This window comes from Lepus europaeus, chromosome 1 (genome assembly GCF_033115175.1).
Source record: "Lepus europaeus isolate LE1 chromosome 1, mLepTim1.pri, whole genome shotgun sequence".
Lineage (NCBI taxonomy): Eukaryota > Metazoa > Chordata > Mammalia > Lagomorpha > Leporidae > Lepus > Lepus europaeus.
In genome coordinates this window covers 117,083,338-117,110,828 of record NC_084827.1, presented here as the reverse complement: position 1 = coordinate 117,110,828, position 27,491 = coordinate 117,083,338, and the positions used below count along the sequence as shown (strand labels likewise).

The window sequence follows — 27,491 nt, the reverse complement described above, 5'->3', positions numbered from 1 at the left end:
CAGGAGGAAGCCAGGGACCGAGAAGCCCGCACGGGGACCGGAGGGCGGAAGACGCGCACGCGGCGCAGCCGGGCGGGCCCCGGGCTCCTCACCCTGCTCCCGCCTCCTCGGCCGGTCGGGCCAATGGGCGGGGCGCGCGGGCGGGGCGGGGCGGGGCGCGCGGCCTGCGCAGGTGCCGACCGGCGCCCGGCCCGCCCGTTCCGCCGCCGCCGTTGCCGCCGCCGCCGTCGTGCGTGCTGCTCGGCGGAGGGGCGGGCCTGCTTCTCTCCTCCTTCCTACGGCTGCCGGCACCACTCGGCCCCCGCTGTCGTTGGGACCCCGTGTCATCGTCCGCTCTGAGCACGGTGAGTATTTCAGGGGGCGCGCGATTGCGCTCTCCGTCCGGTCTTACGCGTCGCGACCCGTTCCTCTGAGGCTGGAGCCCGGCCCGCGCCGAGGGGCCGGGATGGGACTAGGGCAGCGGGCGGCGTGGGGTGTCGTGGATGAATGAGGCGCTCTAGGACTAGGCCGCGCGGCCGGAGAACCGCCCGCGCTTCACTCCGGCGCTCCCTGGGGACGGCCTGTGGCCCAGTCCAGAGGAGAGCGTGGCTGGGGTGGGGGCCTGCTTTAACTGGGCAGCCGGCCACCCTCGGTAGCCTAGAGGACTGCACAGGCTCTGCTTATGCAGCTGTTCTTTAGAGGCCTGGGGTTTGTCCAGGAACAGGTGTCAGGATCTTGGGAGGGGAGATCCCTGGCCCTCGGGGTCGGGGAATCGGAGGCTGGAATGTCACTTGAGGAGCAGGGCCCTGGCATGGCCCTGGTAGGTACAGCTCACAGTCAGCAGACAGGGGTAGTGTTCGTTCCCAGCTTCTGAGATGTGAGGGTAGCAGTCCTCCTGAGTTCAGCTTGCAGGAGCAAATCGGGATTCAATCTGCACGGGGGAACGTGGAGTCAGAACTAATAGCAAGGAACACAAAAAGTTTGGACTTGCGAATAAAGAGGTTCAGTGGGTTCATTGAGTGATGGGAAGTCACCAGAGTGCCTAACTGGTTACTTCCAGTTTGGGAGATTTGGGAGGTTGCTCATGAGGACCGTGATCCTACTTGCGGTGCCAAAGGTAGAAGAGACGGGTCTAGATGGACCCTGGTACCTGGTGTGTGTGCGAAAAATGGGGGTTGTGGGAGGCTGAGGAAAAACAGGTTCCAGAGAATAGACGAGTGGTTTGGTGAGAGATGACTTGGTTCCCAGTGGGTCTTGAATGGGTTTTCTTGGACTTTGATCTCTGTATCTGTTTACCAAATGCTTTTGTTCACAAATCATAGATCATGCTAAGAAATAAACTGTTTTGTGAGCCTTCTGGATGGAAGATTGCTGGCTACATTTTATCTTTGATTCCTGGTGTTACAGAGTTTTAGCTGAATCTTTCCAGGACTTCTCAGGGGTGACTCCTTTTACAGCCGTCAGGATCAGATCTGTTAAAAAGTAAAACGGAATTACAGCTCTCAGCATTGCATAGATACATGTTTACACACATACATATACATACATATATGTATGTAATGTGTGTTTCATCCTTAATTTGTTATTCAATAATACATTTTGTGTGAAAGAGTGTTTTTGGCCCATGGAGAACGTAACAATTTGTATTCATATTTATTTTGATATTTTAGATGCCCCCCAAAAAGGGAGGTGATGGCATTAAACCACCCCCAATCATTGGAAGATTTGGAACCTCACTGAAAATTGGTATTGTTGGATTGCCAAATGTTGGGTAGGTAAATGGTGAAGCTTTTTTTATTTTCATCTTGTAAATATTTTGAATCCTGTTGTAGAAACAGAAACTCTTGAGTTAAGTTGGAGAGAACAGGCTAGGAAGCTCCTGTGTTAACATTGCAGAGCTGGGCTTTGGGTGTGTTTTATTTTGTATTTTCTGCACAGATACTGTATTGAAGCTTCAGTTATTTCTCTTGTTTGTTTTATTAAACTCAGGAAAAATCAGTGGCAGTCAAAATATCAGGTTGAACCAAATGGGCTATATTGGCTTGAAAGAGTGTTGGGAGACACAGTACTGCGTTTAACTGGGCTTGGAGTAATTTAAAACTGATTTTTGGGCAGAGTGGCTGTGTGTAGTAACTACCTAGGCTGGCCCTCCATGCAGTAGAATACTTCCTCATTGTAAATTTGATGTCTCTTGGGAGATCAGGAATTTTTACTGGATAAGGAGGTGACAATTTTGAATTTAGTATTGGGACTTGCCAGTAAAGGGATTCTTGTTAAAAAGTGTCTAAATTTGAAAGTTGTGAGAGTAAAATAATTGAGTTTTGTAATGGTTAAAAATGGAAGTGAATCAATTATTTTCCAGATAGTGATAGACAATATGTATGGGCTTTGTCAAATCTATACACATGCAGCTGAAATGTTCAAAGTCTGATTTTTCCATTATTTACCCTTCTGTTTTATACTTTTTATTAACCTTAAAATATAAAAAATGTCTCAGAAGTATTAGGGTGTACTAACAGACCCAATATTGATTTCTAAGAGAGACTGAGGGTGTTCCAGGCTGTGCTTTGGGCTTTTAAATTGGTCGCAAGTAGGACAACCATGTTCTTCCACATTTCCTTGTAGTTCCTGGTTCAGTGAATTGAGCATGGTATGACCAAGTAAGGCAGTTCTTAAATTCTTGTAATGTAAAACAAGAACAAGTGTGGCTGTCCTAATTTCAGTCTTTCCTGGAGCTGGAGAGGTTTGCATTTTGAAGGGGTTTCCTGCTGTGATATAGTCTGCTTGGAAGGTAATACTAAACAGAGTGGAAATATAAGCAAAACAAATAATTAAGCAAAGTACTGTAGGGTGCTGTCAATAAACTTGAAAGCAAGATATGATCATTATGTATGTTGTGAGCTTTATTGCATTAGTAAAGAAGACATGGTTTTCTCTTGTAGGATTGCTACAGTCAATCCAAATGGAACTGCTTTAAAATCTGTCTTCATTGTTTCCTATATAAGCTTTTTAGCCAAAGACAATAAAACTAATTAATATGAAAAAACCTGAAATATTTTATTATTCAGTATAAATGTGTTGCTTATGCTTTTAAATTAAACACCTCTCTCCCAAATTATTGAAGTGTACTTTACAAACAGTACAGTTCACTCCTTTAAAAGTTGTAGTTCTGGCAATTGTGTTTGGTTATAAACATTCTTTTTTGTGATTCTTACTTTACCCACTGTGTCAGGTAGAGTTCTTTGTAAGCAACACAAATTCTGGCTATTCTTAGCAATAAAAAGGGTTATTGGGAGGTTAGAAGTGAAAGAAGAGCTGAACAGGTAGTCCCTTGGAGGGAAAGGAGCCAGGCAAGTGCCGGCAGAGTTCACGTGGAGCTCTGCCACAGAAGCACTGAAACGCAGGTGTTTCTCATCTCCTGCTGTCTCTCCTGTGGTTCAGATTCCTGGGAAAGGAAATCTAAATAGACTTGTCTACCCCTGGATGGGTCCACAAGAAACAGATCAGGGGAGGGGGCCAATTCTCTAAAGGATGGGCTGCTGATCAAAAATAAAGACGTTTAGAACAGAAACCATCTGAAGGATCTCTTTTAGTCAGGTGGGGGACAAAAAGGCTTGCTTTTTGGTATGCATTAAGACTGTTTACTAGGAATGAAGAGGTAATATTTTATAGCTAATTGATATTTAGTGAATACTTATAATATGCTGATCATTTTTTATTTTATTATTTTTTTAAGTATCTCTTTTTTGGTCCTGCTGTTATTCTTTTAGGCCAGGGGTAGAGAATGTCCAACCCACAGGCCATAAACTCTGTGAAATAATTTGGTCTGGTCCTGCCACAGGTGGGACTTGAAATACAATAAATATATAGGAAGCTAATTTTAAAGTTGATTTATGGCCTATGAATGATATTATAAAAATCCAAGTGAACCTTGACAGAAAAAAGGGTTCCACATCCTTGCTTTACTCAGTTTTTAAAAAATTATTTATTATTTATTTTTGTTTATTTGAAAGTCAGAGGGGCCAGGGCTGTGTCATTGCAGTGGAGGATGTCACCTGCAATGCCAAAAGCATCCCTTTGTCCAGAATTTAGTCATAAGAATTTAGTTGCAAGAAAGTCTAGGAAATGTAGTTTTTATTGTGACAGTTATATGTTTGGTTAAAAATTCTATTATCCTGCAAGAAGGGGAGAATGGATATTGAGAACAATAGTGTAACTATCTGTAATTGCCCACTTCTTTTACTATTACTTTAGTCTTTTATGCTTACTACACTTCTGTGTTTGCTCCCTAATATTGGGTTACTGTCCTTGGCTGTCTCTTCTTTTCATTCGTGCTTTCTTCTTGAGCAATCTCATCTTCTTCTGATTTTAATCATCTGTTGAATGCTGCTCAGTTGTTTCTGAGTTGCAGATTCATTTGTCTAGCTGCCTTAAATATTTCTGGTTAACTCTCTCCTTGATATGAACAAAACTGAGTTCAGTTCTTATGTTTCTGTCTTTGCTAACGGTACTACTTCCACCCAGGTGTTTAAGCTGGAGGCTTGATTTATCTTTGCATCCTTTTCTCTGAATTGTATTTTTCCATAGGGTATCAAACTTGATGCCCAGATAGCTGTCTGATCTAGTTTCTTCATTTCCACTCATTTCTTTTTCTTTTTTTTTTAAAGATTTTTATTTACTTGACAGGTAGAGTTACAGACAGTGAGAGAGAGAAACAGAGAGAAAGTTCTTCCTTCTATTGGTTCACTCCCCAAATGTTCCCAAATGGCCACAACAGCTGGAGCTGCGCTTATCTGAAGCCATGGGGGTGCAGGGGCCCAAGCACTTGGGCCATCTTTTACTGCTATCCCAGGCCACAGCAGAGAGCTAGACTGGAAGAGGAGCAACTGGAACTAGAACTGGCACCCATATGGGATGCCGGTGCCGCAGGCGGAGGATTAACTTAGTGCGCCACTGCACTGGCCCCCTTCCACTCATTTCTTACTTGAATTATTGCAGAGGTTTCTGAAGTAGACTATTAGGGCATTATCTTAAATTTTTAAAAAATTTAATTGAGATATAACAAATATGGTAGAATATGCAAGCTTTGCATGTAAATGTCAAGTTTTCACATATGAGTACCCCCATTTAAGCAGTACCCCACATCATGGTATGGACATGTCCAGTGCCATGGAAGACTCCTGTGCCCTTCCCAGTTAAGTCCCTCATAGATGAGTTTGCCTGACATAGATGGCATCAGAATTAATAAATCTTTTTAGTGAACATCATGAGTTTTTTGTTTTTTGGTTTTTTTTTTTGATAGGCAGAGTGGATAGTGAGGGAGAGAGATAGAGACAAAGGTCTTCCTTTTTGCCGTTGGTTCACCCTCCAATGGCTGCCGCCACTAGCGCATTGTGCTGATCAGAAGCCAGGAGCCAGGTGCTTTTCCTGGTCTCCCATGCGGGTGCAGGGCCCAAGGACTTGGGCCATCCTCCACTGCCTTCCCGGGCCACAGCAGAGAGCTGGCCTGGAAGGGGGCAACCGGGATAGAATCCGGCGCCCCAACCGGGACTAGAACCCAGTGTGCCGGCGCCGCCAGGCGGAGGATTAGCCTGCTAAGCCACTGCGCTGGCCCAACATCATGAGTTTGTAATTTACCCATTCTGGTATTCATGGGCATTTGGGTTGTTTCCCTTTTTCAGATATTATGACTAAAGCTGCCTTGAATATTCATGTATGTGCCTTTTGGTCATTTCTTTTGGGTAAATGGGTACACAAATGCACATACTCATTCTCTACCCCTTCAGGAGTTAAACAGCTTCAACAGGGACTGCCACACAATTTTCCAGTGTGATTCTTCTAATTTACAGTGCCAGTGCTGCAATCAAGTTCTAATTGTTCTGCATCTTCACTCATGCTTGATGTTTAGTTTTTTTTAAAATATATTTTATTTAGTTGAAAGGCAAAGTGACAGAGAGAGAGAGCGAGCGAGCGAGCAACAGAGAGAAAGAGGTTTAATGGATCACTCCCCAAATGGCCACAATAGTTAATGCTGGGCTAAGTTGAAGCCAGGAGCTGGGAACTTTTAACTCCATCTGGGTGTCTTACATGGGTGGCAGAGGCCCAAGTACTTGAACATCTTCCGCTGCCTTCCCAGATACATTAGCAAGGAGCTGAACGAAAGTGGAACAGCTAAGACTGGAGCTAGCACTTCAGTAACGGGATGCCTGAGTTACAGGTGACAGCTTTAACCCATTGCACCATGATACTGGCTCCTGTTTTTTTGTTAGTTTTGTTTTGGCTATACTTATGTCTAGTGATATCTCATTTTCTTTTTGCCTCTCTCAGAAGCTAATGATTTTGAGTACTTTTCATATGTTTATTATATGTCTTTTGTGAAAGGTCTGATTTTTTTCCCTTAATTACTAGACTTTTTTTTTTAAATTCAGGATATGAATTCAACTTGGAATAAGTATTGCAACTCTCCTCAGTATGTTTCACTTTTTGATTAAATTAAAACATTTTAAAATAATTTCATGCTTAAAACATTTGATACTTGCAAAAAACAGTTTTTTTATTTTTTATTATTTTTTATTTTTTTTATTTTTGACAGGCAGAGTGGACAGTGAGAGAGAGACAGAGAGAAAGGTCTTCCTTTTGCCGTTGGTTCACCCTCCAATGGCCGCCGCGGTAGTGCGCTGTGGGCGGCGCACCGCGCTGATCCGATGGCAGGAGCCAGGTGCTTCTCCTGGTCTCCCATGGGGTGCAGGGCCCAAGGACTTGGGCCATCCTCCACTGCACTCCCTGGCCACAGCAGAGAGCTGGCCTGGAAGAGGGGCAACCGGGACAGGATTGGTGCCCCGACCGGGACTAGAACCCAGTGTGCTGGCGCCACAAGGCGGAGGATTAGCCTAGTGAGCCGCGGCACCGGCCTCAAAAAACAGTTTTAAAAAATGTCTATGCAACTTGTATTTATATTCCCTAATGTTAGCATCTTCTATAAGCATAATATAGTTATCAAAATTAAGATATGAACATTGACTTACCGGTTGTCCTGTGAATGTTTTTTCCCCCCTAAGTCTAAGATCCAATCCAAAGGTATCTGTTACATTTAGTTAGTTATTGTCTCCTTAGTTTATTTTAATTTGTAACAGTTACTCAATCTCTTTTTGTCTTTCCTGTCCTTGACACTTTTGAAGAGTACTGACCAGTTATTGTATAGAGCCCTCATTTGGAGTTTGTGTATCCTTATGATTAATTTCATGTTATATGTGTTTGGGCACAGAAATATGTCAGGGAGCTCGTGATGCTGATTTGCCTCATTACTGGTGATGTTAACTTTGGTTACTCGTCTGAGGAGGTTTCTGATAGATTTCTTCACTGAAAGAGTTACTGTTTTTCCCATTGTAATTAATTAGCATCCTGTGGGATTTTTTTTTTCCTAAGTTTTTTTATTTATTACTTGAGAGGTAGAGTTATAGACAGAGGAGGGAAAGAGAGAGAAAGGTCTTCCATCCACTGGTTCACTCCCCAAATGACCACAACGGTCAGAGCTGGGCTGATTCGCAGGCAGGAACAAGGAGCTGCTTCTGGGTCTCCCACTTGGGTGCAGGGGCCCAAGGACTTGGGCCATCTTCTGCTGCTTTCCCAGGCCATAGCAGAGAGCAGGATTGGAAGAGGGGCAGCCTAGACTAGAACTGGCACCCATATGGGATACTCGCACCGCAGGCCGTGGCTTAACCACTATGCCACAGTACCCATATTCCTTTTGATACATCCCTTTATTTTTTTGACTACTTTCTTCTTTCTGGTACCAGAGCAGGTTTTAGGCTTATTTATACTTTCTTTGCCTCAGTTATAGAATACAAAAATTGTTGTATATGTTTATATTTTCATTTCTTTTAGATATGTACTGAGGAGGTATGTATTGCTGAGTCAAAAAGTGACTCTCGGGAACTGCCAATCTGTTTTCCAGAGTGACTATTGTTTTACATTCCAGCCAGCAATGTAAGGCAGACAGAGGTTCTCTTGCACCTCCCTGCTGTCCTGGAACAGTGATAGGTACCTATCCTGAATGCCAGTCAGCTGGAATTCATTCTTTTTGATGTTGGGGACATCCGTATTATGAGTTGCCAAGCAGATGTTTTCATATTGATATTTCATATCAAGGTGGATCTTGGCACGGCTATGCTTGCCAGTCTTTGAAGGTAGACATCTTGATGATCTAGATGGCCAGGCTTTGAGCACCACAAAGCCATTCTTGGGGCTGGCGCTGTGGCGCAGTGGCTTAACTCCCTGGCCTGAAGCGCTGGCATCCCATATGGGCGCCAGTTTGAGACCCAGCTGCTTCTCTTCCGATTCAGATCTCTGCTATTGCCTGGGAAAGCACTGCCACCTCTACCCTGTTGTATTTATTTAATTCAAAAGAGACAAAAGTGGAAAGAGGAGAGTGGGGGGGGGGGGCGGGGGGAGGAATGTTCCCATCCACTGATCCTCTCCTCAAATGCCTGCAGTGGTCCCTGGGTCAGGCCTGGGGTTGGGGAGAGTAGGGTCAAGATGGGTGAGATGGGGTTAAGGGTTGGAGAGCCCACAGCTCAGTCCAGTTCTCCTATTTGGTGGCAGGAGCCCAATCAATTTGAGCCATCACTGCTGCCACCCAGGATGTGCTGAAGTCAGAAACTGGGGGTAGGCATTGAATACAGGCACTCTGGTATAGGTTATGGGTATCTCAGTCAGCATCTTAATTGCTAGGCTAAACACCCACCCTGGAAAACTTTAAATTTATTACATTTATTTTAAGATCATTTTCTACTAATTCTGTCTTTTCTGTCATTACTGTATTTGTTTGTATTTGTTGACTTTTATCCTAATTTTGGTATATATTTTCCTGCTTTGTTTGCATGGCTTGTAATTTTTATTGGATTCCAGATACTGTGGCTTTTACACCGAATACTGAGTTTGGTTGTATTCCTTTGCTATGGCCCAGGAGTGCAGTGGAGGATGGCCCAAGTGCTTGGGCCCTGCACCCCATGGGAGACCAGGAGAAGCACCTGGCTCCTGGCTTCGGATCAGCGCGATGCGTCAGTCGCAGCGTGCCAGCCGCGGTGGCCATTGGAGGATGAACCAATGGCAAAAGGAAGACTTTTCTCTCTGTCTCTCTCGCTCTCACTGTCTACTCTGCCTGTCAAAAAAAAAAAAAAAAAAAGAGAGTGTTGGACTTTGGTTTGGCATTTAGGTGTTTATGTATTGTTTTGAGCCTTCCTGTTATATTTACTTATGATGAGTTCATAAGATTTTTTTGCTATGGTACTACATTAAGCCCTAGTACTAAGATGTGACCGTATTGAGGACTTTACCCCAAATTTCCTCATATTACAAGATCTTTCCGCTCTGGCTGCTAAAAATGTCAACTAATTCAAGTTCAGTGTGAATCTGAGGATTGCTCACCTCACTGCTACTGAGTGGTTCTTTTCCTTCCCTGTAGGGGTTGAATATACTCATTTGCAAAATTAGTGCTTAGCCACAGTTTTGAGGGGGACCCTCTGAAACTCTTTAGAGCCCTCTCTGTTTAGCTTCTGCCTTTTTAGTACACTCTCCTATAAATTCCAGCTGCTCTCATTCTCTTCCCCATCTCCTCCATGGCATGGTGGCTGGGTTCTGTTGGTTCCTTTTCCTTGTACTGTGAATTTGAACTCACCTTTCAGGGGCTGGCGCTGTGGCGTAGCAGGTATAGCTGCTCTTATGGGTGCCGGTTCTAGTTCCGGCTGCTCTACTTCTGATCCACCTCTGTGCTATAGCCTGAGAAAGCAATAGAAGTGGGCCCAAGTCCTTGGGCCCCTGCACTCAGGTAGGGACCCAGAAGAAGCTCCTGTCTCCTGGCTTTAGATTGGCACAGCTCCGGCCTTTGCGGCCAACTGGGGAGTGAACAAACAGATGGAAGACCTCTCTCTCTCTCTTCGCCTCTCCTTCTCTCTCTGTGTACCTCTGATTTTCAAGTAAATAAATAAATCTTAAAAAAAAAAAAAAAAAAAGAAATCACCTTCCAGCAGTAAGCTGGGGCAATTGTAGTGCTTAGTTCATTTGTTCTTCTCTCAGGGAGAACAGTTCTGTGCTGCCTGTCTCTCTGAAAACTGGTTTTATGTATATTGTCTGGTTACCTAGCTGTTTATGGCAGGAGGGCAGTTCCCATAGCAGAATGGGAAACAAAACTCCTCATTACCATTTTAAATGAATGTGAATCTTACTGTTTATTCATCAGCTAACATTCCAGAGTACCTGCTGTTTCATGGGAGTATGTGATTTGGGAATTATTTGCTTTCCCTTTTTTTTTTTGACAGGCAGAGTAGATAGAGAGACAGAGAGAAAGGTCTTCCTTTTTGCCGTTGCTTCACCCTCCAATGGCCACTGCGGCCGGCGCATCTCGCTGATCCGGAGCCAGGAGCCAGGTCCTTCTCCTGGTCTCCCATGCGGGTGCAGGGCCCAAGGACTTGGGCCATCCTCCACTGCCTTCCCGGGCCACAGCAGAGAGCTGGCCTGGAAGAGGGGCAACCGGGATAGAATCCGGCGCCCCAACCGGGACTAGAACCCAGTGTGCCGGCGCCACAAGGCGGAGGATTAGCCTGTTAAGCCACGGCGCCGGCCTGCTTTCCCTTTTTAATATGTTCTGAATGACCTTTTAGACAAAATTTGTCCTCCTGTTTGCTGTGTCAAGAAGCTTTTCTTTGCTTTTAAGATTTTCTTCATTTATTTGAAAGGCAGAGTTATGCAGAGAGAGATCTTGCACCTGCTGGTTACTCCCCAGATGGTCATAAGCTGGGCCAGGCCAAGCCTGGAGCCAGGAGCTTCTTCCCTGTCTCCCATATTGGTGCAGGAGCCAAGGACTTGGTCCATCCTCTGCTACTTTCCCAGGCACATTAACAGGGAGCTTGATTGGAAGTGGAGCAGCCGGGACTTGAACTGGCACCCACATGGGATACTGACACTGCAGGTGGTGGCTTTACTTGCTATGCCATGGTGCCGGCCCCAAAGATAATCCCCCCTCGCCTCCCCTCCCCTCCCCTTCTCTTCTCAAGATTTTATTTATTTATTTACTTGAGAGGTAGAGTTACAGACAATGAGAGGGAGAGAGACAGAGAGAAAGGTCCTCCTTCCATTGGTTCATTGCCCAGATGGCTGCAATGGCCAGAGCTGCGCTGATCCAAAGGCAGGAGCCAGGTGCTTCTTCCCAGTCTCCCATGTGTGCATAGGGGCCCAAGCACTTGAGTCATCTTCCACTGCTTTCCCAGGCCATAGCAGAGAGCTGGATTGGAAGAGGGGTAGCTGGGACTAGAACCTGCACCCATATGGGATGCAGGCAACGCGGGCAGAGGATTAACCTGTGCCACAGCGCTGGCCCCAGATAATCTTTCAAAAGAAGGTTTTCTCCAATATTTTCTAGTCATTCTGTAGTTTCAGGTCTTAGTTTTATGTCTTTAGTCCATTTTGAGTTAAATTTTGTATATGGTACAAGGTAAGGGCCCACCTACATTCTTCTGAATGTGGATATGTAGCTTTCCTGTTGTCATTTGTTGAAGAGAATGTCTTTTTCTCATTGTATAGTCTTGGCACCCGCAACAAAGATCTTTGGACCATGCATGCAAGGATGTATTTCTTGGAACTGTTTTCTGTTCCGTTGATCTGTTTGTCGGTCTTTATGGCAGTACTATGTTATGCTTCAAATTCAGGAATCAAGCAACGGATATCTGAGTAAAATACTATGGAGGTGAAGTGCCATTCTCATTGTATTGCATCAAGGGATACATGATATCAACACGCTTTATTACTGGTGATATTAACCTTGTTCACCTGATTCAGATGGCTTCTGCCAGATTTCTCCACTGTGAAGTTATCCTTTTTCTGTTTCCTTTTTTTTTTTTCTTTTCTTTTTTTTGACAGGCAGAGTGGACAGAGAGAGACAGAGAGAAAGGTCTTCCTTTGCCATTGGTTCACCTTCCAATGGCCGCCGCAGCCGGTGCGCTGCAACCGGCGCGCTACGCTGATCTGAAGCCAGGAGCCAGGTGCTTCTCCTGGTCTCCTATGCAGGTGCAGGGCCCAAGCACTTGGGCCATTCTCCACTGCACTCCCGGGCCACAGCAGAGAGCTGGCCTGGAAGAGGGGCAACCGGGACAGAATCCAGTGCCCCGACCAAGACTAGAACCCTGGTGTGCTGTAGCCGCAGGTGGAGGATTAGCCTATTGAGCCATGGTGCTGGCCCTTTTCTGTTTCCATACTGTGTTCTTTGAAAGCCAAGTCACTAAGTCCAGTCCACACTCAAGGGGAGGGGAATTATAGTCCACTTCCTGGTGGAAATTTCTGACATTGGTTAAAACTACCACGGTAATAAACAATTATTTTTGAGGAAAGGAGACTTTGTGGCTGTTCAGATACTCTGTCCCCCCCTCTCCCCTTTAAGATTTATTTATTTATTTGAAAGGCAGCGTTACAGAGAGGCAGAGGCAGAGAGAGGTCTTCCATTCTCTGATTCACTTCCCAAATGGCCACAATGACCAGCAGCATGGAGCTTCTTCTGGGTCTCTCATGTGGGTGCAGGGGCCTAAGGACTTCGGCCATCTCCTGCTGCTTTCCTGGGCACATTAGCAGGGAGCTGGATCAGAAGTGAAGCAGCCAGGACTCAAACTGGAGCCCATATGGGATGCCAGCACTGAAGGTGGTGGCTTTACCTGAAGTTTTGTTGACTAATTTTATCAATCCTCAGTGCATCTTGCCTGCAGCAATTATTAGGGTAGTATTCAAGTGGTGATTTTCTACTTCGCTTATTCCTTCTGTATTTATTGTTTAGAATGAGTCTGTAAGATTTGTGTTTTTCCTTCACATTTATTCAGTCACTTGTATAGTTCTATTTGGACTCATTGAGATTTATTTTATTCTTTGGGCTACCAGTATTTATTTTGCTGCTCAAATTTTTCAGTTTTGGAAATTGAGAAGCTCTTTCAAGTTGCCTACTGTGTATTTTTGACATCTCTTTTTTTCAGAGAATTATGGAAGTGCTTAAAAAGGATGCAAATAAGTCATTTTGACTCTTACATTTTTCCTTCTATAGCCTTTGTCTCCAGGGAGCTCTGGTTTCTTTCACTGGAGAATGATATTTAGAAACTAGGATTTGGAGCATGGGGAGTGCGCTGGTTGGTATGGCAGTATGTGGCCCAGCAGGTTAAGTCTCTGCTTCCAATGCCAGCATCCCATATCAGAGTGCTGGTTCAAGTCCTGACTGCTCTACTTTTGATCCAGCTTCTGATTAATGTGCTTGGAAAGGCAGTGGATGATGGCCCAGTACTTGAACCCCTGCTACCCTTTGGGAGACCAGGATGGAGTTCCTGGCTCCCGGCTTTGGCCTGGCCCAGCCCTGGCTGTTGGGACCATTTGGGGAGTGAAACAGATGATGGATGATCTCTACATTTCAAATTGAGCAACCAACCAACCAATCAATCTTTAAAAAACAACAACAACAAAAAAGAAAATAGGAATACGGCTTTTGGGTATGTTTGTTGCTACTGGGGTATTACAGCAGAGGCAGGGGGCAGGAACTGGGGAGAGGGCTCCCATCTGCAGGGATGCCCACAGTTGCCAGAGCCAGGAAATCAACTTAAGTTTCCCAGATTCGTGACAAGGATTCGGTCACTTGATCCATAACTTGCTACCTCCCAGAATATGTATTAGCAGGAAGCTAGAGCTAGAATTAGGGATGGGAATTGAACTCAGGTGTTCTGTGTGGGATGCAAGTGTCCTGACTGGCAGCTGAACTGCAAAATCAAATTACCTGACAGAGTTAGGAAATATATGCAGTCATGGTAACCCATGTATGCTTGCATTGGTTTTTATTTCTGTTTCCTGTACTTATCTCTTTATCATATATTTTCAACAGTCTAGTTATATGTAATCTTGAAATATTTTGAAAGGACATTCTCCTTTTTTCTATTTTGGATGTGTGTTTCATAAATGTTTAATTCAGATTACTCTGGAGGTTTGCCTTGACATCTGACTTCCTATTACATATTGCCCTTTTGCATAAGGTTTTGAAGATTTTTTTATTTATTTGAAAGACACAGTTACAGAGAGAGAGAGAGGGAGAGACACACAGAGAGAGGTCCTTTATCCACTGGTTCATTCCCCAGATGGCTTCAAGGGTTGGAGCTGGGCCAGGCTGAAGCCAGGTGCTTCCTCTGGGCAGCCCACACGGATGCAGGGACCCAAGCACTTGGGCCATCCACCACTGCCTTCTTGGGCACATTAGCAGGGAGCTGAATTGGAAGTGGAGCAGCTTGGTCAAACTGGTGTCCATGTGGGATGCTGATGCTGCAGGTAGTGGCTTAACCTGCTATACCACAGCTCAGGCCCCTGCATAAGGTTTTAGGTAAGACATCTATTCAGTCAGATTTAGTTAACAAAGTATTTAATTTCTAAAATTGCATAATATAATACAGTATTTTATTTCCAAAATAAAGTGTTAAGGTTCTAAGTGGAGGAGGCATATATTAAATCTAGCCACTTAAAAAAATGCTCTTATTGCTGCAGTATTCATGAAAACCCATTCTTGCATGAGAGAGGTTCCTACAATTGAGTCTTTCTCCTGTCTTGAAGCTTTAACAATAACCTCAAGGGTTCCAAATGTGTGTGTGTGTGTGTGTGTGTGTGTGTGTGTGAGAGAGAGAGAGAGAGAGAGAGTGAGAGAGTGAGTGAGAAAGAGAAATTCTCATTTTACACGATGCTTATGGGTTTTAACAGTTCAGGCTTAGGCCAAAAGTTTCAGATTCTTTGCTTTTGCAAGGCTTTTCTTTAATAGATTTGAATAGATCAAAATGTCTTACGTTGCCACTGAAGTCTATAGTAATAATCCTTAGAAAATTTTTTCCCTTCTTTCCTATTTCTTTCTATGTCTTTTATACCATTGAAGCTATTGGAAAATACAGATGATTTGGGCTTCATGAAATATAAAATCTTTTCTGAGTTTAGTTTTAAATGTATATAAGATTTTTTTTTTTCCTAAGAAATAATGGAACTTTCTTTTACTATATTTTACCATATGATATGTTTTAGGGGCTAAACTTTTTTCTTTTATTATAAAACATACTTACTTTTATTCAGGTAGACAATAAAAAGAACTATACTTAGGAATAGCCATAAATCTGAAAATGCCCCCACAAACTGTTTCTGGCTTTTCTGGAATTGCAACTGACTTTTAATAGCATTAAGCAGCTTTTTTTAAAAGTTTTTTTTTTTTTTTTGAAAGGCAGAATGACACACAGAGAGAGCTATTTCATCTGTTGGTTCATTCCCCAGATGCTAACAATAGCTGGAACTGGGCCAGACTGCTGCCAGGAGCCCACACTTCATCTAGGTCCCTCATGTTGATAGCAGGGACCCAAGTTGTTGTTGTTGTTCTACTTCTCCCCCTTTTCCTTCTTCCTCACCTCCTCCTCTTCCTTCTCTATCCTGATTTATTCACTTATTTGAAAGGTAGAGTTGGCAGGGAGGGGGGGGGGCAGGGATACAGGGAGAAAAAGGGAGGGAGGGAGGGAGAGAGAGAATCTTCCATTTGCTGGTTCACTTCCCAAATGGCCACAATGGCCAGGGCTGGGCCAGGCCAAAGCCAGGAGCCTCTTCCAGGTCTCCCATGTGGATGGCAGAGACTGAAGCACTTGGGCCACCTTTTGCTGCTTTCCCAGGCCATCAGCAGGGAACTGGATCAGAAGTGGAGCAGGTAAAGCTGCTGCCTGCAGTGCCAGCATCCCATATGGGCACTAGTTCAAGCTCTCTGCTATGGCCTGGGAAAGCAGTAGAAGATGGGCCAAGTCCTTGGGCCCCTGGCCCTGTGTGAGAGACCCAGAAGAATCTCCTGGTCCCTGACATCAGATCAGCACAGCTCTGTCCATTGTGACCAACTGGGGAGTGAACCAGCAAATGGTTCTCTCTCCCCCTTTCCTTCTCTCTCTGTGTAACTTTGACTTTCAAATAAGTAAATAAATCTTAAAAAAAAAAAAAAAAAAAAAAAAAAAGGAAGTGGAGCAACCAGGACCTGAACTGTCATTCATGTGGGATGCTGGTGCTGCAGGTGATGGCTATGCCACAACACTGGCTTGGGACCCAAGTTCTTGAGGCATCACCTGCTACCTCCCAAGGTGCACATTACCAGGAAGCTGCAACTGGAAGCTAAGCTGAGTCTCCAACCCAGGCATACCAATATAGGATGTGGGTGTCCCAGGGGGCATCCTAATCTCTGTGCCAAACGCTAGCCCCTTATTTTTGTTGTATTTTTGATAAATAAGGACTCTGGGACTGATCTGCAAACTTATCACTTTTTATTTTTTACCTTTTTGTGGGGTGGGGAGAAAATATCAAGAAGGAATCAATCTGTATTAACAGTTACTTGAAAACATTTTTGTTAAATTTTCCCTGATGAGGAAATGCCCTGAGGAGAAAACTGGCCAAGGGCGTATTAATAAGGTCCTCAAAGTGTCCACCAAGTGTTGGTTTTGTGCTCTTGCATCAGCTTGCCATGGCTGTAAAGCCTGGATTCTGTACCTTGTTCTCCCCAGAATGGGCAAATGTCTATAGTGTAAATATAGCTGTAGAGGACACTTCCAAATTTCTTACCATTTCCAGAATCCTAGCCCCTTCAGGTGCTCTCTGTATTGTACATCTTAAAATTTATTTATTCATTTGAGAGCTAGAGAGACAAAGAAGAACTCTTATCTGCTGATTCACTCCCCAAGTGGCCAGGACAGTCGGGGATGGGCCAGGCCAAGAAGCTACCACCTGGGGACTCAATCCAAGTCTTCTATGTGGGTGACAGGAGCTGATCACTTGGGCTAGTATTAGTACCTCTTAAGGTCTGTGTTACCAGGAAGCTGGAGCCAAGAATTGGAAGTGGGTGGGTATCAAACCTAGGAACTCTAATAGGAACTTAGGCATTTTAACTTGCTCTTTACTGCTGGGCTAAACACCTTGCACCTGTATTCTACATTTTATATATAGCTTTTCTACTTTGAGTTGAGATCTCTGGTCAAGTTTTAGCTTTTGCCCAGAAACCGTTTTTTCACCACCTCTACCCTCCCAATTAACTGGCTTAAGAAATTTGGTTATTCATGTCTATGTGTATATATCTGTATGTATATATTTATGTATGTATGTACATATATATATTTTAAGACTTATTTGAAATGGAGAGAGAGAGAGAGAGAGAGAGAGAGAGAGAGAGAGATCTCTTCCATCCACTGGTTCACTCTGCAAATGCCTGCAACATCTGGGGCTGGGCCAGGCTGTAGCCTGGAGCCTGGTCTTCAACATGGGTGGCAGGAGTCCATGCACTTGGACTGTCTTCCCCTGATTTCCCAGGCATATTTGCAGGAAGTTGGATCAGCAGTGAAACAGCCAGGACTCAAAACCTGTGTATCCATAGCCATAGAGGATGCTGCTGTCATTGTCACTTGGCTTAATTTGTTGTGCTGCAGTGCTGGCCCCTTGTCTTATTTCTAAAGCCTTGATCAGATTAGGCTGAAAGATGAGGTATACTTCTGTGAGGAGGTAATTTGTTTTCCCACTTTTTGCAGTATTGAATTGTTGTTGGTGATCATTACCCAGATCCAGAATTTATTAAGGATATTAGAATAATGCTATTTCATGTAATTGTTCTTTCCTCATTTATTTGCTAGAATATATCTGTAAAATAATCTTTATCAATTCTTTGGTTACTCTGAAAGTACAGTTATTACATGATAAGTGCTTTGATAGTCTTTAAAAGTAATCATCTAGCATACTCAAAAGGTGGCCAGTAAGTTTTCTTAAGAATCGTTATTATTTTAAAAATTTGTTTTATTTATTTGAAAGGCAGAGTGACAGAGAGAAGGATTTCTTGTGACTGTGCTTGGGCCTGGCCCAGCCAATGGCTATTTAGGAGGTGAATCAGTAGATGGCAGATCTCTTTTTCTTTCTCTCCTCTCTCTGTCACTTTTAGAGATCTTTCATCTGCTGGTTCACTGTCCAAATGGTATAACAGTCAGGGCTGGTCCAAGCTGAAACTAGGAGCCTGGAAGTCCATCTGGGTCTCCCATGTGGGTGTCAGGGGCCCAAGCATTTGGGCTATCTTCCACTGCTTTCCCAGGGAGCTGCTTTGGAAGTGGAGCAGCTGGGACTGGAACAAGTTGTTCATATGGGATACTGGTGTTGCAGGCAGTGGCTTAACCGTCTGTGCCACGATGCTGGCTCCTGTTTAGAAATGTTTACCTTCATTTGTTTTTTTGGAAAAGAGAAAAATAATCACTCATAAGCTCACAAAGCCATTATACATTTTAGGTATTCCTTTGTTAGCAAATTTGGACAATGTGTAAACATTCTTACATTAATACATCTTGGGACTGGTATTGTGGCTGGTTAAGCCTCTGCCTGTGATGCTGGCATCCCATATGGGTTCCAGTTTGAGACCTGACTGCTTGCTCTATTTCTGATCCAGCTCCCTGTGAATGCACCTGGAAAAGCAGTAGAAGATGCCCCAAATGCTTGGGCTCTTGCACCTACACAAGAAACCTGGACGAAGCTCCTGGCTTTGGCCTGGCCCAGCACCGGCTATTGCAGCCATTTGGGGAGTAAACCAGCAGATACAAGATCACTCTCTCTCTCTTTCTCCTTTCCTCTCTCTATAACTCTGCCTTTCAAATAAATAAAAATTAAATCTTAAAAAAAAATACATCTAGCCATGATTAGCAAGCACCAGTCTCACAGTTACTAAGTAATGTTTAACTGCTTCCTCAGTTCTTCTAGTTTCTAGTTAAAATGATTATGTGACAGTAATTTTTATTTTAAATTTCTCATGTAGCCTATATCTGGAGCAAGGAAAATTCACTATGATGAATCCTCTGCTGTCTTTATTAGTGATGGAATTGAATGTAGTGATGGAATTGAAACAAATCAGCAAACCATTAAAGATCCCATCTTGCCTTGAATTTTACTCTATGAATTTTGCACTGTAATTATATTTTTAAAAATGTTGCTGAAGTTACTGTGGATTGGCATTTATTATACCACATATTATCTGGTAAGACTCAGATAAGTAGAAAATTAGTGACATATTTATTCTATAATAATAGATTTTTGATTTAAGTCATACCTTGAAAAAATTACATTTTGGCTTTTGTAATTTACAATTTGTAATTCTAGGCTTAATGGTAATGCTATGTACTTAACAATTAGAAAGGAGTCTGAGCTCCATCTTACCATTTTCTTTGAGACAGCATGCCTTTCCCAATTCAAAATTCATGGGATGAGATTGCCCTAACTAGTTGCACACCTTTCTATATTTCATGCTAGAGAAGGTTATGTTAGATACAGGTGAGATGATACTGTACTTTGAAAAACATAGGTTTTATGGTATGACATAAGACTCTGGCTATCATTTATAACATAGGGCCATAACCTGATTATAAATCATGCACTGACTGCATTGTTATAAATGTTAATTTCTGCTAGTAAAAAATGTATTATTCCTTACCCCCTTCCCAGATGTGTTTTATATTTCATATTATAGATCTTATTTGAACATTGAAATTAGAGTGAGATAAATTTTTCTTGGCATTGGCCCATGAATTGATTGAAATTGCTTTCATTCATTTTAGGAAATCTACCTTCTTCAATGTGTTAACTAACAGTCAGGCTTCAGCAGAAAACTTCCCATTCTGTACTATTGACCCTAATGAGAGCAGAGTTCCTGTGCCTGATGAAAGGTTTGATTTTCTTTGCCAGTACCACAAGCCAGCAAGGTAAGACACACACTTTGTACAGTTGTTTATTTGGTGGCTCTGTATAGACTCGTGTAACTATGTGTTAGGTTGAAAGTCATGTAGAAAGACTTTTCTTTTAAAGTTATTATAGCATTATTGCTTGGAGTGATTGTAAAGGTAGACTATGGAGGTCGGCGCCGTGGCTCAATAGGCTAATCCTCTGCCTGCGGCGCCGGCACACCTGGTTCTAGTCCCGGTCAGGGCGCCGGATTCTGTCCCGGTTGCCCCTCTTCCAGGCCAGCTCTCTGCTGTGGCCCGGGAGTGCAGTGGAGAATGGCCCAAGTGCTTGGGCCCTGCACCTGCATAGGAGACCAGGAGAAGCACTTGGCTCCTGGCATTGGATCAGTGCGGTGCGCTGGCTGTGGCGGCCATTGGAGGGTGAACCAACGGAAAAGGAAGACCTTTCTCTCTGTCTCTCTCTCTCTCTCACTGTCCACTCTGCCTGTCAAAAAAAAAAAAAAAAAAAAAAAAAAAGGTAGACTATGGAGAAAGGAAAGGAAGGTTATACACAGTTGTTGGTATTGCAGTTATTTTTTTTTCTGGGTACTGTGAAGTAGAGGGAGTAGTCTGTATTAAATGATCTCATTCATGTAAAATTACATGACTTCGTACATATATATATGTAGGAAAATGTATGAAATGAAGATCATAAAGTAATTGATGGTTATCTCTGAATAGTGAAAATTTTAGGCAATTTTTACTTGACAGTTATCTCTTGATATCTGAGAGGAATTGGTTCCAGGACCTTTGTGGATACCAAAAATCTTTTATGTAAAGTGCTATACTATTTCCATATAAACGATCAATATCCTTCTCTGTACTTTAAATTGTCTCTAGATCACTTATAATACCTAATACAATGTGGATGCTGTGTAAAGAGTTATTCTGTTGTTTAGGGGATAATGATAGGAGAAAATGGTCTGTACATGTATAGTACAGACTCAAATTTTTTCCCCTGAATATTTTCAATCTGTGATTGGGTGAATCCTTCGATGCAGAACCCACAGATGCAGAGAGCTCACTGAATTAATATATTCGTATAGTATATTAGTTTTTTTCCAATAAACATATATTATATCTTCTAATTGGTAAAAATCATTAAAATTTTTATTAGGTGGCCGGCGCCGTGGCTTAACAGGCTAATCCTCCGCCTTGTGGCGCCGGCACACTGGGTTCTAGTCCCAGTTGGGGTGCCGGATTCTATCCCGGTTGCCCCTCTTCCAGGCCAGCTCTCTGCTGTGGCCCGGGAAGGCAGTGGAGGATGGCCCAAGTCCTTGGGCCTTGCACCCGCATGGGAGACCAGGAGAAGCACCTGGCTCCTGGCTTCGGACCAGCGAGATGCGCCAGCCACAGTGGCCATTGGAGGGTGAAGCAACGGCAAAAAGGAAGACCTTTCTCTCTGTCTCTCTCTTTCACTATCCACTCTATCAAAAAAAAAAAAAAAAAAAAAAAAAAAAAAAAAAAAACCCACAAACTTTTATTAGGGAAAAAATAATACAGATCCTTGTGGGAAGTCCAAATAATAAAGAAATGTATAGTCAGAAGAATGAAAACCACTACTAATTCCTCTGCCTTCACAAAGCAGGTGTGGCTGCTTCAGCCAGTATATCTTCCATACTTTCCCCTGAAGATATACACCTTACTTACAGAAATGATGAGTTGTTGCTATGGTGATGTTCACATGGTGATTTTATGATTCCCTTATTCGTTCTTCATTTGTTAGTTGGCATTTTCCTATATGGAAAAGTTTTTCTTGTCTATATTTATTTTTTAAAGATTATTTATTTGAAAGAGTTACAGAGAGGCAGAGGCAGAGGCCAGAGAGAGAGAGGTCTTTCATTTGCTGGTTTACCTCTCAAATGTCCACAACAGCTGGAGCTGGGCTTATCTGAAGCCAGGAACCTAGAGCTTCTTCTGGGTCTCCCACATGAGTTCAGGGGCCCAGAGACCTGGGCCATTTTCAGCTGCTTTCTTGGGTGCATTAGCAGGGAGCTGGATCAGAAGTGGAGCAGTTGGGACTTGAACTGGCACCCATATGGGATGCCGGGGCTGCAAGTTGTGGCCTCACCTGCTGTGTCACAGCACTGGTCCCTCTGGTCTTTATTTATTCATCCATATATTTATATTTGGTACACTTGGGGTATTGTTAATACCTTTCTAGATTAACAACATAATTTAAAATAATCATTTCTAATATATTGCTTAGATTTAGTACTGTGTTATATGAATGTATCACAATTTATTTACTCTTACTGGGAATTTAGTTTGTTTCCAATGTTTTACTATTTGGAATGTACTGATAAATACCAAGTTCTTTTCTAACCATGAACCTTGCTGAATTTCAGACTTATATCTGTCTACTGGATGTTGATAAGTACCTTAGACTTGATGTGTCCAAAATGGACTTCTTAATTTCATCATCTTTCACCAAATTTGTTCTTCCAGAATGCTTTCCTAATTCAATGAATAACACTATCATTTTCTCAGTTGCTTAAGTCAGTGTTCAAGATTAATCATTGGTTCTTCTCACCCCTTGTCCCACATCTACTATATTAGTATTCTTCTGAGTTCTGTCTAAAATATCTACCAGATTTATTGTGTTTTTTCCACTTAGATCTACTAGTTGTAGCATCCATTGATTTTTTTTTTTTGATGAATTGTTACTATGGTGATCCTCACATGATGATTTTTGTAATTCCACCATTTCTTCTTCATTTGTTAGTTGGCATTCTCCTGCAAGGGAAAGCTTTCTTGTCTTCATTTATTTATCCCTATATTTATTCAGATCAGTGTGACTTGGTTGGTTATAATCTGTCACAGCTGTTAATCTGATGCTTAAATTATATCCCTCAAATTGGCTCCTCAAGCTTTTTCAGTGTCCTTTTAAAAAGAAAACTTTTCATTTTAAATAATTTCAAATTTGTGTAAAAGCAAAATGACATATAGAGTGCTTGTATACTGATAGATACCTAGACTGTTTGAACTTTTCAGAGTAAGTGGTATACATGATGCCACATTGCACTTCAGTTCTCCAGTTTGTATTTACTGAATACAAGTGCACTTTCCTATATAACCATATTAAACCATCAAAATAAGACATTAACACTGGTCCAATATTAACCATTTAATTCACGGACTCCATTTAAATTTCTGCATTTGTGCAAAAGTATGCATATATAAAAAGCCAAGATACAAACCAAGATCATATGCTTATTCACTTGCATTTCTTCAGTCATCTTCAGTCTGAAAGTTACTTAGTCTTTTCTTTAAAGACTTTGTTGCTTTTGTGAAAAACAATATATTTCCCCAAAGAAACCTTTTGTTTAAGGAATACAAACTTCATGCATTTCATAAATACAACTCTAGGAATACAGTGACTCTTCCCACCATACCTGCCCTCCCACCCACACTCCAACCCCTTCACTTCTTCCCTTTCTGGGGGCGGGGGGGTGAGGATATAGAAGCAGACAGAGAGAGACTGAGATACACATACTTCCTATTAATGGTTCATTCCCCAAATCCCAACAATGGCCACAGCTGAGCCAGGCTGAAACCGGGAGCTTAGAACTCAATCCAATTCTGTCACGTGGGTGACAGGGACCCAACCACTTGAGCCGTAACCTTCCGCCTCCCATGGTGTGCATTAGCAGGAAATTGGAATTGGGAATAGAGCCAGGACTCAAACCCAGACACTCCAGTATGGGATGTGGCATCTCAAGCAGTATCTTAACTGCTACACCAAATGCCTGCCTCAACTTTGTCATTTTTTGGAGAATATAAGCTAATTATTTTGTAGAATATCCCTCAAATTGGGTATATCTAATACTTCTTCATGATTTTCACATTTTTGGTGTAATATAGAAGTGATGCTTTATTCCTTAGTACATCATATCTGAAGGTATATAATGTTGATCTGTCCTATTATTACTGAAAATAACTTGGATTACTTGTCTGATGGGTATTTCCTGCGTTTCTCCACTGTACAGTTTATTAATGATTATATTGTATGCATTAATGATTAATTGTACTTATTAAGATTGTCACCATTGGCAGCTGGCATGACTTGATTCTTTGTCACTGACAGAGTAATGAATTACAGTTCAGAGAGATGAAAGTAGGGAAAGCAAAGTTTATTAAAGTAAATTCGAAGGGAGGAACAGGCCAGTCAAGAGAAAGTGTGACATTCTTTATTCCTCGTTTGGGGCTTTTATCACTAAAATTTAAGGGTGTTGACTTGTGATGTAGCCATGACATTCATGATTGACATTTGTGATTGACATCTGGCAGTTGCATACCTTTGGACTTACTGTATACGTAGCTATAAACTAGACTCTCCTTGTGTGGCTGAGCTCACATTTTATCAGTATACTTTAACCACAAGTTAAACTGTGAAGAGGGAAGTCTTAGGAGGGTCCCAGCAGAAAGCAATTCTCCACCCCTGGAGGAGAGTCTTGTAGCTCTTCCCCAGTCACTTATGTCTAATTATCTGCCTGATTATATCAGGACATATTTTAAAATTCTATGAACAACATTTTCTTCATGAACCTTCATACGCTAGATTGAGCATTGTTTTCTGAGTTGATTATTAAGATGCTGATTTCCAGAGGTTATATGTATATATATATATATACCAAAAAGACATGAACACCTAGTATCAAGGTGATACCTAGACCACAATGTTTATAGCAACACTGCCAAATAGCCAAAATATGGAATCAGCCAAAGTGTCCAGTATTAGATGAATGAATAAAGAAAAAAATATATATGCTACAATGGAATATTATTCAGTTATCAAAAAAGAGTGAAATTCTGTCATTTGCATCAAAATGGTTGGAACTGGAGGACATGGTGTTGAATGAAATCAGACACAGAAAGGCAAATACCACATGTTCTTCCTTGTTTGTGGGAACTAAAATTGTAAAGAAAGAGATGTTCATGTATGTCAATTTTGCTGCATTACAGTGTTTTGTCAAGCTTTGTTTTAAATCTTTATCAAACAAATTGTTATGAATTCTATAGTTTTAATTATTTTGTGACTTTTAAAATTTGTATACACTAAAGTTGAATATCATTTTGTTTCATTGTTTATAGCCCTTTTCTATTTTCCTGCTTAACTATAGTCTTATTTTATTTGGTCACTTCTTTATTTAGTGGAGCATTAAGCCTTTGATTATAACATAAATTAAAAATACATTGTCTTGGCACTGGCACTGTGGTGTAGCAGGTAAAGCCGCCACCTGCAGTGCCATCGTCCCATATGGGCGCCGTTTCAAGTCCTGGCTGCTCTACTTCCTGTCCAGCTCTCTGCTATGGCCTGGGAAAGCAGTGAAAGATGGCCTGAATACTTCGGCACTTGCACCCATGTGGGAGACTAGGAAGAAGCTCCTGGCTCCTGGCTTTGGATTGGCACAGTTCCGGCTGTTGTGCCTATTTGAGAAGTGAACCAGCAGATGGAAGACCTTTCTCTCTGTCTCTCCCTCTTGCTGTCTGTAACTCTACCTCTCAAATAAAATAAAACCTTTAAAAATATATTGCCTCAAAAATAATAAAATAGTAAGTTAAAACATAAAAAGAAGAAAAAGAATATGATTTCCAAAAGGTGATTTTCTAATTTTATCATTATTTGCAGATTTATTAATGGGTATTCTACTATAGAACCAATTGCTTATGTCCTGTTTATTTATTTGTTCACTTGTATATTTATATCATTATAGACTCATGGCTTTATGGCTTTACTCAGAATTACTGATTGTTAATGTAATTATTTATTTTCACAATGGCTTGCTCCCACACCTTTTTTTTTTTTTTTTTTTTTTTATTTGAAAGGCAGAATGATAGAAGAGGGGAGAGGGAGAGGTCTTCCATCTGCTAGTGTACTCTCCAAGTGGCTGAAGTGGTCAGGGCTGGACCAGGCAAATCCAAGAGCCAGTAACTCCATCTAGGTTTCCCACTTGAGTGCTAGGGGTCCAAGCATTTGGGCCATCTTCCATTGCTTTCCCAGGCACATTAGCAGGGAGCTGATTGGAAAGCAGAGCAGCTGGGACTCGAACTGGTACTCTGATATAGGATGCCTGCATTGCTGGCAGTGGCTTAATAACCAATTGTGGTACAATGCCAGCTCCTCCCCACCCTGCTGCCCCACCCTATCCCCATCCCCTTTTTTTTTGACTTGTCCTCGTCATTCTTTGAGTATATTCTTGTTTCTGGTGCAACAAGATTTTTCAGGCTCATCTTGTATTTTCTTTGCCTCAGCCTCTTTGTTAGTGATTTCTGCAAAGAGCCTTGGTTCCTTTTAGAGGACAGTGTTATTTAGCAACAAAGAGTCTAGATATAATTTTGCTTTTTGCTGCTGGAGTGTTGCTGTTCCTGTGCCTTCTTAGTGGACAGAGTAGGAAAGAAATGCATGTGGTTATACATGTATTTAAATATATAGTACATACTTACAAATACATCTTTATTTATTTCTGTATTTGTATTAAAAACAATGAGTTCGCTTCCAATTCCAGTCCAATAATATAGTGTTCATTCTAGCTTTTACTCTTTCTTTATTTGCCCCTATCTTTTCCAACACTGAGAATCCTAGCTCTTGTTATCCTCAATATGTTTATTCCTTTGCTCAGTTTCTCAATATGTAGTCAATTTCTTCACTGCGTGTAATTGCGCGTAATTGCTGCTTTGGGCCCCAGCTCCACTGGTTTGCTCTCCTATTCAATGTGCCTTCCCTGGACAGTGCCCAGCTGCTGCTTTGTCTCCCCACTTGTGGACCCTTGTCACTGCTGGACAGTGTGGTCACATAACATTGCTGAAATTTTTCAAAGACATGAGAAGAACACAACAAAAATAAAAAATAAGACCGTTGGACTTCAAATTTGCTGAAATTTTAGGCAGTGAGGAAATTAAATTCTTAGAATTTCCTTTGTTTTTTCTATACTAGGAAACATTTGTTAAATGTTCTTTTGGAAATAAAAAAGTTGTAAACTAGTCTACTTTTTGTTACTTTCACTAAAATACCTGAGAGAAGCTTTTTGGGAAAGAAAAGTTTTTTTTTAACCCTGGAGATTATAGGATTGGGCAGCCCCATAATCCGGCATCTAAGGGAGACTGTTTATGGTGGGTGTGGTGGCAGTGGTCACTTAGTGAGCCAGGAAGGAGAGCATGAGCGAGCATGTAGGCTGAACTTGAACTGAGCTAATCAAACTTCTGCTGAAAACCACCCTCTAAGGACAACTAATGGGTCCCATCTATCAGATACCATCATTAGATCACACTTCCACTCATAATCAATCAGCTGTTAACATTAAGACCATCAGAGCTTAAACAGTAACGTGAGTTTGGGGAAGACAAATCCTACTCAATTCATAACAGATTGAGAGCTTTTTTTTTGTTTGTTTAGCTCAGTTGTGACCTCTTTGTGCCCAAGTATATAAAAAGGAGAATGGGAAATTCATAGCACTTTTTTCTTGGTGCCTCAAACTATCTTCAATAGTTTTTTTTTTTTTTTTTAAGATTTATTTATTTATTTATTTGAAAGGCAGAGTTACAGAGAGGCAGAGAGGGAGAGAGAGAGGTTTTCCATCTGCTGGTATACTCCCCAGATGGCTGCAATGGCTAGAGCTGCGCTGATCTAAAGTCAGAAGCCAGGAGCTTCTTCCAGGTCTCCCATGTGGGTACAGGGGCCCAAGGGCTTTGGCCATCTTCTACTGC

General features: G+C 42.2%; 1 protein-coding gene across 1 annotated transcript in view; it reads left to right on the top strand.

Moving 5' to 3' along the window:
* The first annotated feature begins 212 nt into the window (after positions 1-212).
* OLA1 (Obg like ATPase 1) overlaps positions 213-27,491 on the top strand; it is a 184,190-nt gene continuing 156,911 nt past the window's right edge. The window contains exons 1-3 of the mRNA XM_062187970.1: positions 213-344; positions 1,650-1,750; positions 19,623-19,766. Of these exons, the coding sequence (XP_062043954.1) occupies positions 1,650-1,750; positions 19,623-19,766 (245 nt within the window). The 5' untranslated portion in view covers positions 213-344. The remainder of the gene's footprint in view (positions 345-1,649; positions 1,751-19,622; positions 19,767-27,491) is intronic.